We start from the raw sequence: 21,210 nt of genomic DNA, 5'->3' as shown, positions 1-21,210 counted from the left end.
TAGTGGGGTCAGGGACTACAGCACACAGTAAAATCCAGTCCATTCATTTGGTTATTTGGAGATGCATTTGAGCAACATGGAGAAGCCCAAATGCAAAAATATGTTGAGTCTGAGATTCAAATTCCAATTTCCTCATCAAGACTGAAATATTGATTCAATCTGGTTAATGTTTAACTTATTTTAAGCAGACCAAGATTTTTTAAATGTAATATGATCAGCTCCACATGATCTCCTACTGGAAAATAGCACATTTGATGTGTAAGTCATTCAGATCATTCCCACTGCAAAATTTGTGATTGATGAATAAATAGTTAAATATTTGCTCTGAGAAAACAATAAAATTATCCTAATTATTCATGGCTGGGGGACAGTGAGCTCAGTTACCTAGATAGCATGTGTTTCAGAATAACACCAACAGCATGAAGTAAACTTGGGGCCTGCCTCCTCACCCTGCCCCACAGCAAAATCAGCAACCCTCAAATAATCAAGGATGCTCCCCGGAGAAGAAGAATTATTCATATTTACACCAAATATTTTCTTTCTTTCTATTAAAGACAAGAAACTAAAAAGCCTAACTTTTGTTCTATCTTCACATGAAAATAAATGATGGTTAATATTTTTCACATTTTTAATTTAAGGTTTGTTCAGAATGATATGAAGATATGAACAAGGAGGAGTAGGCCATTCAGCCCCTCAAGCCTGCTCTGCCATTTAATAAGACAATGGCTGATCTGATAGTAACCTTAAATATGCATCCCGTCTACTCCCGATAACCTATCACCCCCTGCTTGCCAAGAATCTATCCATCCCTGCCTTAAAAATATTCAAAGATTCTGCTTCCACTGCCTTTTCAGGAAGATTTTGCCTTTGTGTATGTGTGTAGCCTTTGAGTAGTTTTGTATATTTGCTTTATATTTTTAAACTTGTATAGTTAATACAGGTGTTAAAATCTAGGCTTTAAAAATAAAGTGAACTTGGGCTAATCTTTGCCTGTATGCAAGTGTGTGACCTTCATGCATCTTTGTTCGTTAACTAGAGTTAATTTCAGGGTGAAAACATTACAGATCTAATGATACCATACCTTTCTTATTATCAGCCTACCTTGCTACTTTCTCTCGCTAAACATAGACAAAATAATGGGGAATCTTGTTTCAATCTGGTTTTAACGATATGCAAAGGAGCTAAAAGAACAATCTTTTTTCTTTCATTAAAAACAAGGAATTTACAGAAAGTCATTTGAAGCTAATGAAATAGTTATCTGCCTCACGTTTACTTGTCCTGATGTACACCTATTTCTCCCTTAGGTAAAATAAAAATTATGTCTAAGGGTGCTTGTTTACATAAATTGTGAAGCTTTAGTTTTGGCTCTCTTGCATTGATGTTAATGACCCTATTTTTGTCTCAGTTCATAGTGTTATGATTTCCTTCCAAATTAAGGACAGAGAATTTATCCAATCCAAATGCCCCAGGCAAATAAAGCATCAAATCATCCAATGATTAAAGCTGGTAAAACTTACTCCATAGAATGATGATGAGTATGTGCTTAGATGGTATCTGGTTCTTAATTACCTGTATCACTTTCATTAAATACCTTGAAGTCCACTTCAGGTATTAGTCATAGATTCCTAGAGTTTTACAGCATGGGAAGAGGCCCATCGGCCCATCGTGTGCATGCTGGTCATCAAGCTCCTATCTATTCTAATCCCATTTTCCAGCACTTGACCCGTAGCCTTGTATGCTGTGGCATTTCAAATGTTCATCTTGTTCATTTTACTTCTTAAATGTTGTGAGGATCCCCGCCTCTACCACCCTTTCATACAGTGAGTTCCAGATACACCCCCACCCTCTGGGTGAAATTTTTTTTTCTCAAATCCTCCCTAAACTCCTGCCCCTTACCTTAAATCTATGCCCCCCCCAACCCCCTGCTTATTGACCCCTCCACTAAGGGGAAAAATTTCCTCCTATCTACACTATCTATGCCCCTCATAATTTTGTACACCTCAATCAGGTCCCCCCTCAGCCTTCTCTGCTCTAAGTAAAACAACCCCAGCCTATCTAGTATTCATCACTATGTGTGAATAACTTCCCAAAATTAGCCCTATATTTGCCTATCTTCAGTTTAAATCTGTCACTTTGTCCTGTTTTAATTTGAAGTAGTTCTCCAAATTAACTTTTTCCTTACCATTATAGATTTATAGGCTTATAGATTTATATTATGATTCTCCCCAAGTTTCTCCTCTTTGTCTTCATAAGTCAACACTAATTCAGTATAATAGCTCCACTCTGCTTCAAACTGGCCCCAATTGCATCCTTTATACCTCTGTATCCAAACTGAATGCAGAGCTCAAATAGTGCTGCAATGATAGTTCTGAACAATTTAGTACATCATCCTAAACTTCCTAACTACACTGATTTATCCATATTGCCCACCATTATGTTTGCTTTGCTAATAATAGATTCAGTCACTAAATCAGTATAGTGACAAGTCTAGTAGCAATTCAATATCTTTTTCATCTTTTATTTTGTTTCATTTTTAAGTAATTTGATTTACACTGGTAGACACTTGAGCTAAACACCGATATAACAATTACAGATTATAAGGAAGTTTAATTTTAAACACAATTTTAAAAATACCGACACGACCCACACCCTGCAAACTATGGAATCAGTTACCACAAGAGTATTCTATGGGTAGTATTTGAAGTATCCCAAAGGGCTTTATATCTTATTAGTACTTTTTGAAGTGCAGTCACTGTAGGAACAGAGGCAACAAGGCATCCAATTTGCACACGGCGAAGGTCCACAAACAGCAATAAGATAATGACCAGGTTCTAAGGCCTGAATTTTTCGGATTGCTGGGGCTCACCTCCCGCCATCCAAAGCATTGGCGGGGATGACTCCGAGTGCCCTGAAGCCGGATCGTGATTTCACACTGGCGGGCCATTTAAGGCCGACCCAGTGTGAGTTTTGCACGGCAGTGCTCAGTGCTGCCTGTGTGGGTGGGGGAGGAGGGCAAGAGTGCATTCACGCATACGCGCACTGGAAAAGCTTCCTGAGGCACAGAGCTGACACAGGAGGAATGAGGTTTCCTTAATAATGTAAAGGCCACTTGGCCTTTTCGCCCGTCTGCCAACTGTAAGGTTGGGCAGGCAGCAACAAATTTCTTTCAATTTCTTTTCATTATGGGCAGGATTTCCTGGTTGGTGTGCAGGGGTGGGACCCACATGCCGTGTAAAATGACGCGGGCTGACGTCGGGCATGCTTCCCAACATCATCCCGCGTCATCTAGATTTTCAGTTCAGCAGGCATGCAGCCGATTTGGCTGCACGCCCGCCAAACTGTCAAAGGCCTATTAAGGCCTGTTAGTTACCTAATTGAGGTCGTTGTCAGGGCTGCCTGTCCAAACTTATGGTTGGCAGGTAGGTGAAGAGCCCAGGCGGCCTTCTGAAAAAGCGTGAAACCTCATCCACTGGCAGGATGAGGTTTCATGGGGGATTTTAAATGTTCGGAAAATTTTTAAATAAAAGTAATGGACATGTCCCAGCTCATGTGATAGTGTCAGATGAGGGGACACGTCAGGAAAATGTCTTCATACCTTTAATAAATTTTTAAAAGCTCAACCGATCTCCCTGAGACAGCACTTTGCCTCAGGGAGATCTGTGGGCTCTTCCGCGCGCATGCGTGAAAGAGTGCACAGACCTGCTCAGGGAATCCCCCACCCAGCCCACACACGGAGCGCACAGCGCTTCTGGTCGGACGTCACGCTGGGCGGGCCTTAATTGGCCTGTTCACGTAAAATGGCGGCACGCCCCCAGCCGGGGGAGCCGATCGGGAATCCGCCTGCTCCTGCACAACCCCCCCCACCCCGACGGGGGGGAAAACGTTGCCCTATAACTATAACGGCCTTAATAGGCCTTTTAATAATTGGCAGCATGCCCACCGACCGAAATATCGTGCGAGTGTGTGATGACATCAGGACGCTCGCCCGAAATCATCGCGTGTCATTTTACGTTCGGTCGGGTCAGGCACGTGCCCGCCCAACGAGCTAAAAATTCTGGCCCGAGGAAAGCAAATCTACTTTAAAAAAAAATCTGAAGGTTAAAGATTAAACAATATAAGGAACAGCATATTACCTGGTAACCTCTCCAGAAAGACTGAATTATAAGTGCAGCTTCATCATCTGACAACAAGAGAGACAGAGGAATTGGTGGCCTAGGGCTGGAAGAAAAGCAAAATAAATCTGTGATTATTCATAAATTATTAATCATTTGTCTTACGCTTAAGTGTAATGCAATCCTTCCCTCACAAGCAGATAATAAATTCAGGGAGAGCAGAATGAAGCAAACTGGGGAGAAACAAAATACTGATACAGTATTTAAGATTCCGTTACATCAGGGCTGATTAAATAGGCATTTCAGATAATAGGAATTAATTATTGTTAAGAGTCTAGAAAATCAATTGTTAACAAAGCATTTTTCTATGTAAATGTTTCATTTGTGAATTTTTGAAGTAAAGCCAGCAGGAGATGACAACAGACCAATATAGGCCTAGATTTCCCGGCCCTGTCATGGTGGGGCCCACTGCAGGAGATTTGGCGGCCCAGCCAAAAGTCTATTGACTTACCCCAGGATCAGAGGATCCCGGTGGCGGACAGGGCCGGAAAATCCCGCCCATCTTGTCCGATGAACAAAGTAGACAAAGATCATATGATGAAGGGTCCATTAGCTGGCACACTCGATTATCCTCACTAAAGAAAAAAAAAATGAATGGAGTTGCTAAGTAAGGGCATTGTATCAGGCCACCTTCCAACTTCCAAAACGGCACTTCTGACATGTCTTCCTTTTTTCCTTAACTGAGGGATCCCCCCAACGATGGTTGACAGGGCCCTCAATCATATCCGACCCATCTCCCGTACCTCTGTCCTCATCCCTTCCCCTTCCTCCCAGAACCATGATAGGGTCCCCCTTGTCCTCACTTATCACCCACCAGCCTCCGCATTCAAAGGATCATCCTCCGCCATTTCCGCCAACTCCAGCATGATGCCACCACCAAACACATCTTCCTTTCACCTCACCTCACCCCCCCACCCCAATCAGTATTCCATAGGGACGGCATCTGAAAATTGTGGGGCTGCCCTTGCCTGGGAACCTGATGTGCTGCTGCCTCGCTGCTCTCCTCTCTCTTCTATCCTTCAATAACTCTGTGACTACAATAATAGCTGCCATTTGCCATTTAAATTGCATCAATCTATATGCACCAACACCCCAATGCTAAAATGAAAATTCAGCCCAGGAGCTCTGAATTAAACATGGTTAGTAAGGATAAAAGCAAAATACTGCGGATGCTGGAAATCCAAAATAAAAACAGAAAATGCTGGAAAACGCAAAAGCGCAGCAAGTCTGGCAGCGCCTGTGGAGAGAGAAACAGAGTTAATGTTTCGAGTCCGTATGTCTCTTCTTCAGAGCTGACTTGAAACATTAACTCTGTTTCTCTCTCCACAGGTGCTGCTAGACCTGCTGAGTTTTCCAGCATTTTCTGTTTTCATATGGTTAGTAAGGACTTCAGTGTTGAGATAAACTTGGTGACCTGAATAAGATTGGCAGTGACAGAAAAATTGCTGATCTGTACAGATAACAGTAATTCCACTGCAAAATTAACAGCTTATAGCAAGGGCACATAATAAAGGAATAGTCAGCAACTCAACCATGTTCCTTCAGTTAGGTTAATTGGATGCTAAACTATACTATTGATAGGCCAATATTTAAACAAAAAGTTCATTTCAACTGCCCACTTCTCCCACCCCCCAAATATCTCAAAAACCCCAATGAACGAGGTTAGAGCTTTATTCTGCATGTTTAAGCAGAGTAGCACATGTTGCTTAACTGTAAGTAAATTATAAACAACACGCAGGAAGCAACATGCATTGCTAAAGAAGTACCTGCCAATGATAAATTCTGTCTGGTCAAGGTAATTCAGTTCAGTAATCATATTGATTAAATATGCACATAATATTGTTGCACAAAATAAAAGATAGAGTTGTTACTTCCGCAAAGGTCTATCCAGGATTATGATCTGATTATGGAGTAACAATACGTGACCTCCAGGGCAATGTCAGTATCCAAATTAATGCCTCAGATGATGTACATTAATGCTCCAGTTTATATTTAGTCTAATATGTGAGTATAGTTCCTGGATCTAAAACAATGTTCTGCTAAGACAAGGAGAGTTGAGAATGTTATATTCTCTGTCCATATACACTCTGTTACGATCATAGACCAGACCCCCAAGTTTTTGGTACGATCCGTTTAGGGAACAATAATGTTTAGTTTAAAGTAGACAAAGTTTGAGATTCTAGCTATTTACTAAGAGAATAAAACCACATGATTCTATGGGTTTTGAACAAACAAAAATAAACTTTACTATACATGGTCAGGAAGATAAAACAATTTACAATGTCTATCTTATACTCTAACATTCAGAGTTAATATGAGGTACATGTGAATTAACAGGCGAAACATGGTCGAACACACCACACAATAAATGACAGCTGCGACCAAGACAGAGCCCATGGATTTCTCAACAACCCACACAGATGCCAGTAAACACTGTGAGTCAACTAATCTCAATGAAACTGCCTCTTTCATGAAGCATTCCAGTCTTCACTTTCGAAGATCTAACCTTAGAATCCTTTCCAATTCGCTAAAACCTGGACGGCATCAACGCCGGCTCATCTCGCAGTGTTTCAATCTTGTCTCCCAGTCTGCAGTCAAGCACTAACTTACAAGGACAACTTTATCTTTTCGACCACATCAAGCAGAATACTACTACTCCAAAGGGGCATCTTCGCCCCATGGCCTGAAGCATGAAGTCACCAACCTTCTGTTGCCTTCTTAGATTACCAAGGCTTCTTCAGAGCCCTCTTCCATTGCCAAGGCTTCTCCTGAGCCCTCATCCATTGCCAAGGCTTCTCCTGAGCCCTCATCCATTGCCAAGGCTTCTCCTGAGCCCTCATCACTTAAAGTGTACCAACTGCAGCCCTTTTTCTGTTCAGAGCCTCTTTCTCTACTCCTTTCTTTTTCTTTATTTTAACTTGGACCTGTCTCTGTGCCCTGGCTGGGACTCCTCTTTGGGACCTCTCCCCGTGCCCTCTCCCTTTGGGACCTCTCCCTGTCCCCTACCTGGGACACTTGTCTTCAATGATGCTCTGCTTTTGCACGGGCTTTTGCGCCGTTTTCCCTTTTCTACACAATCTCGCTGGGCCCATACTCGTTCAAAGAACTTAAAATGCTGAATTTCGCATGTGCAACCCACTACCGGTCTGGGCAAGCGCAGACACTCCAAGGTCCATTGAGACTCAGAGCTCTCAGCCTCTGGGCTACATTTGCAACACATACACACACGCACACACACATACATACACGCACGCACACACACACACATACATACATACACACACACACACGCACACAAATACATACACGCACACACACGCACACACACGCATGCACACACACGCACGCATACATACACACACACACATACACACACACATACACACACGCACGCACACACACACACACACATACGCACACACACATACATACACACACGCACGCACACACACATACACACACACACACACACACACACACACACACAAATACATACACACATACATACACACGAAAAATGTAACAATGGACTTTCATAAGGTTGTTTAAGAGAGTGAATCTTTTTGCCTCTGTAATCTGGAAAATGGCTTATTTTTTTGTTACGCCACTGATGTGGTGACTTTGACAAACGGACCACAGGAGACTCAGGTACAGGTCACGATCGTCCATTCGAGCAATTGCAAGGGGAGCACCAACTCAATACAGCTTAAGACAGTACTCTGCTAAAGTACAAGTATTCAACATATTTATACATTATTGGTCACGTACAAGAACAGTTTCCGGATTCTGATCTCGTCAACACGACATTAAACAGACATCTCTGGTAATAAGTACATGCACCGTATGTCCCTATTTGTTTTCACCCAGGCAGAGACCTTCCCCTATCTGTTGAAGAGCACACTTAATCTTAGTTGTTATTGCCATCCCCTGACTACAGTCCGGCTCCAAGGCCTTTCTGTTGTTTGCAGGCCCTTAAGGCTATGCAAGGTTCATCTGGTAACCTTTAACTGCCAATGTGCTTGGAGATTTTAAGTAATTCATTCCCTTTCAATAAGTTCTTACTATACCCCTATATTCCCCCTAATAATTACTGTATCCCTTTATTTCCCCCTAACAGACCCCCTTTTGGCCCTTGGCTTAGCCCAAGGTAGCCAGCTACAGTGGTGTTGTCTATTCACCCCCTTTACATACCGCCGCCTATTGATACTGGCCAGGTATCCAGTTTTGGCACGTAAAGGGTACGGGTACTGGTCAGACCATCTGTATCATCTGGTCCTTTAATCCGAACCTCTGGCTTACCAGATTCCTGCTCCACCTACTAAAACTCCCCCAATGCCTTTTTTGTGACCTCTGGGTGCGGTATATCAAGTGCGCTAAATACATAATCAATATCAGCTGAAGTATGACTAGGGCATGGGAGATAATTTGAATCCAGGGGTGTATCTGTACGTTCGAGCCCCAATTCCACAGATCCTCCCATCAGGTGGAAACTTCTATTTGTTCAATATCCGTCTTTAAGGCTCTAACCTGTTGCTGCCGTGTATAGTAAGTTCTGAATATCTGCTGAGTCTGTCTCCAAATCATGGTTAGGTGCTCTGGTAATAGGGGAATTTCATAGGAGAACTGGTTCAAATACTGTCAGGTTATCCTTAAGGCTTTCCTTGACCTGAATAGTAGTCCTTCTTGTTCCTCTCTTGCATATTTCAACCAGTTCCACCTTCCCTGCCCTTGCTGGCTCCTGGGGGTGTAAGCACACCAAATGATTGTAGATGGGGCATATCCGCTTACCCCCATACTGGATTCTTTCCTGCCAGGTGGTGATACAATATTTCCCATTCCCTGTATATGCAACATGGGTTGGTTCTTTTGCAGCCCATAGAGTTTCCATTGTACAGTTTGCGGCTGCTTTAAATCCACACTTCGCTTCCTCCGTCTCATATATCGGATGTGCACATACTACTGCAGTGGCTTCTATGTTACACCCTTCTAATGTGGTGCTAACTATATTTTCTTCTAAGTCTACTGCGTATGGTGGAATATCGTGATACTTAATATAGTAATCCCCCCCGTATAACCCCAATATTTTCTACTCTATAGAAGGTCCTTCCGACTGTTGACATAGGTATGACAGGTTTTACTAATACAATGCCTTTTAGCATATTACTCTTCACTATACATTCGACATTCATTCTATATACGTGTGTTAAACCTCTGAGCTGGCAACCGGTCAAGTCATGATTCTTGTGTCGTGAAAGATTCGATAAATGCTCATTAGTTACCCATAAAGGAACTACCCCTTCATTAATCTGTCTTAAATTCTCTCGGGCTTGTTCCATTGCCCAAGATCCATAGGTGCTGCAAACATCATTTCTGCTCGCTTCGTCTGAAATATTTTTCCCTATTTCAATTAGTTTATTGATAGTCCCTGCATAACTTTCGAGCAGGGTAGCCAGGCTTTGGATTAACCGTGTCACATCCTGGTCCGTATCTAATTGGGTATCCTGGATCCCCTGTCCCCACCCTAATATCTCTTTAAGCTTAAAGTTCAGGGTATGGACCTTCTGATCTATAGTTGCTAGGTCAATGGAATTAACTATTGATGTCCCTGTATTGAATAACGTGGCAGCATCATTTATCAGGCTGCGCTTAGCTCGGTCCCCCTCTGGGCCTGATCACATCCCGCCGTTAAACTGGACCGCTTCAGCCATCAACTGGCTGGTCAGAGCTGTATTATGTGCTTGGGTGTGGGTTGGGCACCACTGGGGCAGGGCGACACCGGATATGTTCAAGACTACGGGTACCAGCTCGTGGTGTACATTATCATATAACACTTTATTTTGATTGATCAATACGAGACCATTTGTCGGCCCTGGATACATGGCCAGACAAGGTGGGTCAGTTAGTGTGGTTTGAGGGGCTTCAATTATCTCTACTCGGACTGTGGAAGTAGATGTGGAAGGTGGCTGGATAGTGGCGGACCTCCCACGCCCGATCTGAAGCAAACCCTTACTACAATTCGAAAGCACTTGTTCTCCTACTGTTACATTTGTCATTCTCCGTTGCGTGTCTCATTCAGCACTGTCCGTGCTGTACCAAAGTTCCTCCTGCGGTGCAGGATGAACAGTGATGATCCCCGACCTTGTTGCCAGTACTGATACGCCCACGACCAGGATTGTAGATCTGCAGAGACATTAACATCAGCTCCCATTCTCCAGGTTACCGCTTGGTCAATTGTCATATATCTTTAACTGTGTGTAATGCCTCCATTTACTTCCCGTTTTCATATCTACAAGTGCGCATGTATCACCTGTCATAATTACCTCGTATGGTCCATGCCTGTTCGCTCCGGGCTCACCTTGACCATCACCTTATTCCCCACTTGGTCCATTGTTGCTCTTTGGATTTGCCTGTTTCCATATCCTCAATCACCTGTCGGTCTCTGACTTCCTTCCTTAACTCATGCAATTGCTTACTTATTTCCCTCACATAGTCTCGCATCCTTTCTTTTAGTGGTCCTACATCTCCCACTCCTACTATGATTCCCTCGGGTAACTGCATTGCTCTCCTTGTCATTATTTCAAATGGGGTGAACCTGGTGGTCCTGCTTGGGGTAGTCCTAAGGCACATTAGAATATTGGGCAATTCCCTGTCTCTTGAATTGCTTTTGTTATTGATATTTTTTTTTAAGTTCGGTTCATCCTTTCCACCATCCCCGAGCTCTGTGGCTGGTAGGGAATGTGGAATTTCTGTTTAAAATTAAATTTATACATTTCTTTAATGACTCTTCCTGTGAAATGAGTTCCCTGATCTGAATCCATCTAGATAGGCCCCCTCCACTCCTTCCAGTCTACTGTCTCTTGCTGCTGTCCCACGTCAGACCTCAATTCCTTAAACTGCCGACACAACTCTACAATGCACCTTCTTATCCTATCTTTCAATGGCTCAGTATCTTCACTCCCAGTGATGGTTCTCTCTCGGAGCCGCTTAACTCTGTCTGTCATCATAGTGTTAATCCTGTGGTCTTACTTTTTGTACCTCGCAGGCTCATTAATACAATCAGTAATACATCTATTTAGCCTCTTTCCAGCTTTCCCTTTACCTATATCCATCTTGTGGTAAATTGTTGTTAAGTATTATTTCTCCCTACATTTCAATTCCTGAACTATAGATTCCACATAGTTTTACATCTAAGTTTTTTTCCCCTGACCATGATCATCCTAAGATTCTCTTGATGTCATTTTCTCTATTGTCTTGTTCGTTTATAATGTTTCCTTGCTCTTTTAGGCCGTATTAACTATTCCGTGTCAATGAGGATCTCGGTCTCTAGATCTTTGCTTATCTCCCCCTGTGCGTTTCCAATGTCTCAGTTGATGGCCAGATTATCAAATTCACTTCCCTTAAAACAGTTTGTATATTGTGTCCTCATTCCCTAACTCTTTCTCCTACTTGCCTCATGCCATTTTACACATGCAACAGCTACCATCATATCTTGTTCAGGTTGCTTGGAGAGGTTTTAAAATAAATAAAATATTCTCATAGTTTTAAAAACAGAAATCAGGCATTGACATGTTTCGCTTCCTTATCTTCTTCTCAAACAACATCTTGTTGTCTCAAAAGTAAGCCATTAAATTATGTCTGACCCGTTTCTTTTAGAATTATCCCAGATTCATTAACTCGGCCAAAAATTGGATTTCTGCCAAACTTTGTCAAGGTCTTGAGCTTAGCTTCATATTTTGGGAACAGACTTACAAACACAAAAGCTTGCAGCATTTGAATTAGTGCCAATTGTTGTCAAACCTTTTAAAATGAAAATTCCTTTTTGAGAAATTATCAGGAACCAAACCTCAAATTTTAAGCTTTGTAAGAAATGTAATTTACGCTATCAAAATTAAAACTACCTCTTTCTTATGTGTATTGATTTGTATCCAAGTTATAATTCCCGTATGTTTATCGACATATTCATTATCTTAGATAGCATCCTAGTGATTCAAAAGTAATCTTTTGTAAGTAAACTACACTGTACTTTACACCTCAAGCCTTGTCCCAACTTCAAATAACAGTGCTGTTGGGATGCAGATTTCCTTTCATATTTAATTCATCTCTTCAAAAGAAACCCCTTTTTATCCATTGGAACCACCTAGACCGTGTGTTTATGCCTTTTGGTTTTCCTAGAATCCCTTGAACTTCAGGTAATTTTTCCCCTCACAATTTTAGAAAACTAACTCGTATGAGTTAATGTAACTCGTATGTAGCAATCCCAATCAGCTTGGAAGGGGGTGGTACAAAGGTTGGTTCATCTAACCCTGTTTAATTACTTAAAACTCTCATATTCTAAACGAAACTTCAAATAGCAGTGGGGGAAATAAAGGGATCTTGAAGGCTCCACCTATAGGGACAATCAAACCGACGAAAGCTCACATTTCCTCTGCTACTGCCTGTGAGTGCTTTCCTTTTCTCTCTCTCTCTCTCTCTCTTCAGCACAAGCAGCTCTTGTAATTTAGATCAATTCATTTTTTTAAGTTACAGAAAATTCCGTAGCGGACCTTCCGGGTCCCAATCATCCTTCCATATTTTCAGGAAAATCTCGTCATCCCGCATGGGACATTATACACCCCCAATTCGTTTCTCCCTCCCCCAAGGCTTCCTTAACTGCCTCCTCATTGTCCCCGTGCAGGGCTGTCGCCTTCTCCTGATCTGGGCCTTCCATAGGTTTCGCCCAGTCTCCACTTCTAAACTGCAGGGTTAATCTTCCCCAGATATCCCTTGGGCCTTTAGCCTTCACCAGTATATGGGTATCAAGGGGGTGCATTGCATGGAAATCTTGCATTTCCCGCAGTTTGGTCCAAAAATCTGGGTTGTTATGCCGAGTTTTAAGTCTCAGCAGTTCTTTAAGCAAAAACCTGCTTCTCCCCCGGGCTGAATGGTACCTGCTTAACTTTCTCCATAACCCTCTCAATCTCCTCACCCTCCCCCTATTCCTCAGCCCCCCTTTTTTAATTTGCCTTTCCTGACTTTACTTTTCCTAACAGTTGCTGCCATCGGGGCCGTGGGATTCAACGGGCACAGTGGGGGCGGTTGGTTTGTATGAGGGCGGTTTTGTTCCAACCTCATCATAGATTTCTCCTTCGGAGCTTTTCCTCCTCTTGATCAGTATCACTACAAGCTGCTGCCGCCACTGCTCTGATCTGTCCTGAATCTGACTTTGTCTCTCTCTCTCTAATCGACTGGAACTTAGTATTAATCTGTCTACACGACTGCAGGTACAAGATAATAATAACCATCACCCCTTTCTTTTCCTTATCCTTTTTCTGCTCTATCCACCACTGTTTTTGTTCTCCAGGGGTTCCCGGTGGATTCCACCCCTCCTTCTGCATTTTTGTGATTAGTTTTGACTGTTGTCCCGCTATGAATCTCATAATGGAGTCCACGGTTCCCCAGTTGAGTTCCACAGCACTATTCTGTTTCCCTGACAGCATTCTGTTCCTATTTTCCATCTATCTCTATGCGGTACGTTCGCATGGCCCTAACAACTTAGTTTCTTGCGGTTTGTGTGGTTTCACTGGGGTCTGGCCTCCCTGTGCGGCTAAGGCTATATCTCAAACTGCAACCCGCCAGCCCGGCTCTGCCTCCTCTCTCTGGTAATGGTTCTGGCCCTCCCTGTGCGGCTTTGGCACCGCTAGCCCGCCAGCATGGCTCTGCCTCCTCTCTCTGGTAATGGTCCGGCCCTCCCTGTGCAGCTTTGGCACCGCTAGCCCACCAGCCCAGCTCTGCCTCCTCTCTCTGGTAATGGTTCTGGCCCTCCCTGTGCGGCTCTGGTCCCGCTAGCCCACCAGCCCGGCTCTGCCTCCTCTCTCCGGTAATGGTCCGGCCCTCCCTGTGCAGCTTTGGCACCGCTAGCCCACCAGCCCAGCTCTGCCTCCTCTCTCTGGTAATGGTTCTGGCCCTCCCTGTGCGGCTCTGGTCCCGCTAGCCCGCCAGCCCGGCTCTGCCTCCTCTCTCTGGTAATGGTCCGGCCCTCCCTGTGCAGCTTTGGCACTGCTAGCCCACCAGCCCAGCTCTGCCTCCTCTCTCTGGTAATGGTTCTGGCCCTCCCTGTGTGGCTCTGGTCCCGCTAGCCCGCCAGCCCAGCTCTGCCTCCTCTCTCCGGTAATGGTCCGGCCCTCCCTGTGCAGCTTTGGCACCGCTAGCCCACCTGCACGGCTCTGCCTCTTACACCTGGCGCCTCCTATCTCCTGTCCTGAGTCCTCCTCCTGACTGTTTGATACTTGACCGGACCGTTCTCGGGTAGGCTTACTGCACTAACTATGGGTGGTAAATAAATATACTCACCCACTTTGCAGAACCGAGCCGAGAATCCGATCCAAATATCCTGCCGACTAGGCCAAACTGATGTGGTGACTTTGACAAACAGACCACAGGAGACTCAGGTACAGGTCACGATTGTTTATTCGAGCAATTGCAAGGGGAGCACCATCTCAATACAGCTTAAGACAGTACTCTGCTAAATTACAAGTATTCAACATATTTATACATTATTGGTCACGTACAAGAACAGTTTCCAGATTCTGATCTCGTCAACACGACATTAAACAGACATCTCTGGTAACAAGTACATGCACCGAACGTCCCTATTTGTTTTCACCCAGGCAGAGACCTTCCTCTATCTGTTGAAGAGCACACTTAATCTTAGTTGTTATTGCCATCCTCTGACTACAGTCCGGCTCCAAGGCCTTTCTGTTGTTTGCAGGCCCTTAAGGCTGTGCAAGGTTCATCTGGTAACCTTTAACTGCCAATGTGCTTGGAGATTTTAAGTAATTCATTCCCTTTCAATAAGTTCTTACTGTACCCCTATATTCCCCCTAATAATTACTGTATCCCTTTATTTCCCCCTAACAGCCACTTTGAAACATTTGTAGACCAACAATGTGCTGTGTCCATTGCTTTCCCTAGACTGTCCCTCTCAACATATTTCCAATGTCCATTCACGCTAATGTCTCCACTTGGATTTGTAAGACAGGGGAAAAACACCGAGTATAACAATGGATGATGCTAATACTATAGGCTGGACTTTAACTAATTTGAATTCAGCTCTTTATCAGCCATTTTAATCATACAAAACATCAGCATTGGGAGGACTAATAGAGAAAGACCATAAACCATAAATGGTACAATTTTAAAACTAGATGAGCAGAGAGGTCTTGGTGTCAAACAAATAAATCCTTAAAAGGTTGCACAGCAAGTTGATAATGTGGTGTAAAAAAGTTTTTATAAATAAAGGAATAGAATATAAAAGCAAAGGTCCAGATTTTCGACCACATCCCACCCCAGCCCACTCCCTACTCCCTGGCTGGGAGAATTCCCAGCTCTGTGAACCTAACCTTTAAAAATGCATCAGAGTCGGAGTGGGTGAGTCTGGAAGTGGTGATGGGTCGGAGGCAAGTCGGGCACATATATAAAGCCTGAGTGTTACTTCCTGAATGCAGCACATCCAAAGCCTTGGAGGAGACATTACTGAGTTGTCAGGTGAGTGTCAAAGCTGTAAATGTTGTCCAACTGTTAGATTATTCTAGAACGGATGGCCCATCATGGGTTTTCCTTTTGGTTGATTTGTCATTGATGCTTAATTGTGCTGAACTAAATCACTGAGTGGAATTTTCAAGGCACAGCCATGGAGATGGCATTGGCTCTACTTGTCCCACTCCCCCTTAAACCAGCTTATATTTCACCTCTCTTCCATTTTTACTTCGTTCTGTTGAAGGGTCATTCGGACTCGAAACGTTAACTGTGTTCCTCTCCGCAGATGCTGCCAGACTTGCTGAGTTTTTCCAGGTATTTTGTTATGGAGATGGCATTGTCTTGCCACCACTAATTGATGCAGATAATATGCATTGATTTAGCAAGCTGGCTAGACTTAGTGGATGAATCAACAATATTGCTATGGTCATTATGCCATCCACTTGCCCTATTGCCTCTCATCTCTCTGGGTGCGCCCACACTATGAACCCTTGACCAGGTCTCTCACATTTGCACAGTGTTGTGGCATAACAGTCTAAGTAAGACGGAGTAAGCCAGTAGGACTGTCAGTTGTTGTTGAGTACAGCATATCACTTTGGAGTGACAGCTGCAACATACACGGCACCTTGTGTGTGGAGCCTTCTCTCAACCACATCATTAAGAGTGTTCATAGGTGAGATCATGTAAATGGTTAGTGCATGTAACAAAAAAGTGAATTATAGCAATGTATTTTGAATTGCTTATGACCCTTCTCGCCTTACATTTTCATTAATTAATTCATTAATTCATAGAATATCGCACAGAGCAGCCACATCTGAAAGGATGGGACCAGCTGCCCCAAACTTTTCTGACCGGGACATGGAGGTCCTGGCAGACGAGATGCAAAGGTGAAGAGACATCATCCATCCAGCTGGACATTGCAAACCGCCTGCTACGACCATGTAGGAATGGGTTCAGATTGCAGCAGCAGCGAACGCCACCAGAGACTGTCAGGGATTGTGGATCCAGTGCCGTAAAAGGTTCAGTAACCTTTTGCGTTCTGGCAAGGTGAGTAACTTGACTCATAGACACAGAGGTCCAAGGGAAGGGTCACATCTGCCACAGGTTAAGTGTGAGATCTGGCACATACAAGCCTCAATGCTGAAGCAGAAGAATGTGTATGCAGCTCATTTAGCTGTGCGCAAAATGGATGTGAATAGGCAGTATACTGCACAGACGCATTGAAGATCAAAATCTCTGCATGTGCCGTATATGAGGGTGGCATAAATTCATTTTGTGGTTGCAGAACAAAAGGGTGAAGGACATGAAAGAGATGGCCCAGACCGGGAGTGCGAGAGCCTACCTGAGGCCCATGCGCCCTGTGGAGCACATGGCCATGGAGATCACCAGAGTGCAGAACTGCTGGCTGTAGGAGATGGTGAAAGTCCAGTAGCAGGTGATGAAGGAGGTGTTGAGGTTGCCTTGGCACACAGTGGTAATGGTGGAGGTTATGCTGTCACTTCGCTGAGCACAATGGGACGTTGGCATGAGAGGGAGTGTAATGATGGGGTTCAGTCATGCGGGCAGCATGAACATGGTTAAGGCAGTGGTGTGCATCAGAGCGTGTTTTCACAATAAGAAGGGCTATACCTAAATGTCTCATTTTGTGTCTCACACAGTCCCAGCTCTGCTCGCTGTCCCCCCCACCACCCCCCCCACCCCCCAACCACCAGGTCCATTTCATTCCTCGGGCCTCAAGACAAGGAAGAGATGTCTGAAGATGCAGAGTTACATCCTACTAGCCAACACCCTGTCAACTCAGATACAGGCATGTCGGAGAGGTGTAGTGCGCGTTTGGAGTAGGTGGCACAGAGTGAAAGCCAGATTGCAGGAGGAGGTGTCAGAGTCAGAGATATTTGTGCACGGTCCCTCAGAGGAGGAGGGAAAGTCACCATGATGCTCCAGTGGGCAGGAATGTGGAACCTTGGGAGTCACCATTTGGGCATAGTATTTGTCCAATCAGGAGCAGATGTGTGGACATCTGACGGAGTTCCCTGAGACAGTGGGTGCTCTTGGACATCGATTGGAGGAGTCAGTCCATCGCTGTCATGAGCTCCCCATTGTCCCGGGGGCTCAACCACATGAGCTCTGACCATGAGAGGTTGGCCAATCTCAAGGATAGGCGCATACAGCAACACTCAGAGTGGACGCAAGAGCAGCATCTCGAACAGGAAAGGTTGCAAGCCTCCCACAGTAGCCTGGAGCAGTCCACTCAGAGTATGAGTGCTGACATCCACGGAGTACATGAGGAGCTGAGCACCTTTAACAGGACGGTTGCACTGTTGGCCCAGTGGTTACTGGATTGGGTGACTGCTGCGCATCAGCAGCCAGCCCCATCAACCCTACCTGAAGGGGAACTCAGGGCTGTGGAGGTCTCTGAGGAGGGTGAAGGTGCTGAGTGGTCCTCAGCACCCTCATCTTCCTGCACCTCCCCGGCCCCTCCGCCAGAGCCCCCATCTTCTCCACTTGTGTCACTGACCACCGCTGCCCATTCAGAGATGGAGAGGCTACAGCCTGAAGGAGATCCCCACAGGGCCCCTGTACAACGAGGCCAGACACCACAGTCCTCAATACCCTATAGGAGAAGTGAGCAGCCTGCCTCCATCTCCTCTGAGGCAACACGGGGCGGGGTGGCTGGGGGGGCACTTTGTAGGAATGTGTGCAAGTGCAGGGCGCTGTCTCGCCTAGAGCACTAATGATGGATTCACCGTGGTTAGCTGTATTCACATTACATAATACATATCACATTTGAGCAATTGTTGAACATATTTATTTTCACTCATACGTGACTCAGTCTGTGCATGTACAACAGAGAGCTCAAGATGAATGATTAAGATGTGAGGTTGCTCTCTACCAGTAATGTTGAGGGTGGCATGCTGAGATGCACCTCGACGTGGTTTCACCATGAGCAATAATGTGGCCTGATTGGCGAGGCATATGAGAGCTTCTTCCTTCTCTGTTGTAACCTATAAGATTCCAGAGGACAAAGGCTCAAGCACTAAGATACTCCTTGTATGCTTCAGTTTCCATCTATGCATGTCTTTAAAGGGAGACTAATTGATTTGAATCCATGACCAGATGCTGGTCAGCAAGTGCATCTAAAGCATGAGTGCTGGGTGCTAGACATTCATATGCTGCACATATGCTTCAGTGCTGCACTTTGGTCATGGTCTGGGCAGCACAGCTCAGTAGGCCATGTATAGTCCAGTTAATATAGCTCATCTGCTGTAGACACTTCAGTGGCTGCATTGTCATTTCCGGTGTCACAGGATGCGTTTGTGCCTTTTTTTAAAAATTCACTCATGGGATGTGGGCATTGCTGGCTAGGCCAGCATTTATTGCCCATCCCTAATTGCCCTTGAGAAGGTGGTGGTGATCTGCATTCTTGAACCGCTGCAGTCCGTGTGGTATAGGTACACCCACAGCGCTGTTAGGGAGGGAGTTCCAGGATTTTAACCCAGCGACTGTGAAGGAACAGCGATATATTTCCAAGTCAGGATAGTGAGTGTTCCCATCTATCTGTTGCCTTTGTTCTTCTAGAGTTTGGAAGGTGCTGTTTAAGACCATAAGATGTAGGAGAAGTAGGCCATTCTGCCCATCGAATCTGCTCTGCCATTCAATGAGATCATGGCTGAACTGATAATCCTCAATGCCACCTTCCTGCCCTTTACCTATAACCCTTGATTCCCTTACCGACTAAAAATCTGTCAATCTCAGTCTTGAATAAAATTAACGACCCAACCTCTACAGCCCTCTGCAGTAAAGAATTCCACAGATTTACTAATTTACTACACTCTGAGAGAAGAAATTCTTCCTCATTTCTGTCTTAAATGGGCAGCCCCTTACTCTGAGATTATGCCCTCTGGCCCTTGGTGAGTTGGTGCAGTGCATTTTGTAGATAGTATGCACTGCTGCTACTGTGCGGCGGTGGTGCAAGGAGTGAATGTTTGGGGATAGGGTGCCAATCAAGTGGGCTGCTTTGTCCTGGATGGTGTTGAGCTTCTTGAGTGTTGTTGGAGCTGTACTCATCCAGGCAAGTGGGGAGTATTTCATCACACTCCTGACTTGTGCCTTGTAGATGGTGGACAGGCTTTGGGGAGTCAGGAGGTGAGTTACTCATCTAAGGATTCCTAACCTCTGACCTGCTCTTGTAGCCACAGTGTTTATATGGCTGGTCCAGTTCTGTTTCTGGTCAACAATAACCCCAAGATGTTGATAGTGGGAGATTCAGTGATGGTAATACCATTGAATGTCAAGGAGCGATGGTTAAATTCTCTCTTGTTGGAGATGGTCATTGTCTGGCGCTTGTGTGGCGCAAATGTTAGCTGCCACTTGTCAGCCCAAGTCTGGATATTGTCCAGGTCTTGCTGCATTGGAAGACGACTGATTCAGTATCTGAGGAGTTGCGAATGGTGCTGAAAATTGTGCAATCATCAGCGAACATCCCCACTTCTGACCCTGTGACAGAAGGAAGGTCATTGATGAAGCAGCTGAAGATGGTTGGGCTGAGGACACTACCTGGAGGAGCTCCTGCGGTGATGTCCTAGAACTAAGATGACTGACCTCAAACAACCACAACCATCTGCCTTCGTGCTAGGTATGATTGTGCTAGATGTGATGAAGTTTATATTATTTAACGGGGGTGGAGCAGGTGAAGCTGGATAGAAGGCCAGTGATAGGTGGGGGCAAAGGAGAGATTGACAAAGATGTCATGAACAAGGAATGTTCCACAAAACCCATAAAGAGACAGGCATAACTGGGGCCCATGTGGGTACCCATAGCCTCACCTTTTATTTGGAGCAAGTAAGACAAGTTTTAAGGAGCAATTGTTCAGTGAGGGAAGAAGTTCAGCCAGGCGGAGGAGTGTGTTGGTGGATGGGGATTGTTCGGGCCTCTGTTCAAGGAAGAAGTGGAGGGCCCTCAGACCATCCTGGTGGGGGATGGAGGTGTAGAAGGATTGGACGTCCATGGTGAAGAGGAGGCGGTTAGGGCTAGGTAACTGGCTAAGATCAAGTGTAGTATCTGTCGCAGGGGCGACACCATGATCCTGCCAAGGCAAGGTAGGGAAGCAAAGGCTATAACCAATCGAAATCCATACCATGGGTTACCTATCACCGTCCGAGTCACGGTGAACGACAGCGAAGGAGGATCACCTATGGATTGGGTCTTCTTCGCCAGGAGGATCCTGTTGAAGGCGTGCGGCTTCGAAGCTCCGGAGATCGTATCCCTGCAGGACTTCCCCAAAGCTGGTTTTTTCGACGTGATGTTCAAGTGGGTGGCAGACTGCGTCCAGCTCCTGAGGGTGTTCGAGGAAAAGAGAGACCTGCCGGAGATGAAGATCCTGACGGCGGAGCCGCTCTTTTCTCTGCCGTTGCAACGGGAACGTGTGGTGATGGTGCATCTGTACAACCCCTTCGTCCCTGTCGCCGAAGTACTTCGATAAGGTGGGGAGCGGCACCGAGATTCGAGACGACTTGGGGATCTG

General features: G+C 45.0%; 1 protein-coding gene across 2 annotated transcripts in view; it reads right to left on the bottom strand.

The window, feature by feature from the left end:
* The window catches only part of iqck (IQ motif containing K), a 111,960-nt gene that overhangs the window by 37,639 nt on the left and 53,111 nt on the right, over positions 1 to 21,210 (bottom strand). For both annotated transcript variants that reach the window (XM_078559180.1, XM_078559179.1), the window contains one exon: positions 4,134 to 4,218. In XM_078559180.1, the coding sequence (XP_078415306.1) occupies positions 4,134 to 4,218 (85 nt within the window). The remainder of the gene's footprint in view (positions 1 to 4,133; positions 4,219 to 21,210) is intronic.

The sequence above is a fragment of the Cetorhinus maximus genome, chromosome 15 (assembly GCF_964194155.1).
Source record: "Cetorhinus maximus chromosome 15, sCetMax3.hap1.1, whole genome shotgun sequence".
NCBI lineage: Eukaryota > Metazoa > Chordata > Chondrichthyes > Lamniformes > Cetorhinidae > Cetorhinus > Cetorhinus maximus.
The sequence above is the reverse complement of the archived record's forward strand: the minus strand, read 5'-3'. Positions and strand labels throughout refer to the sequence as shown.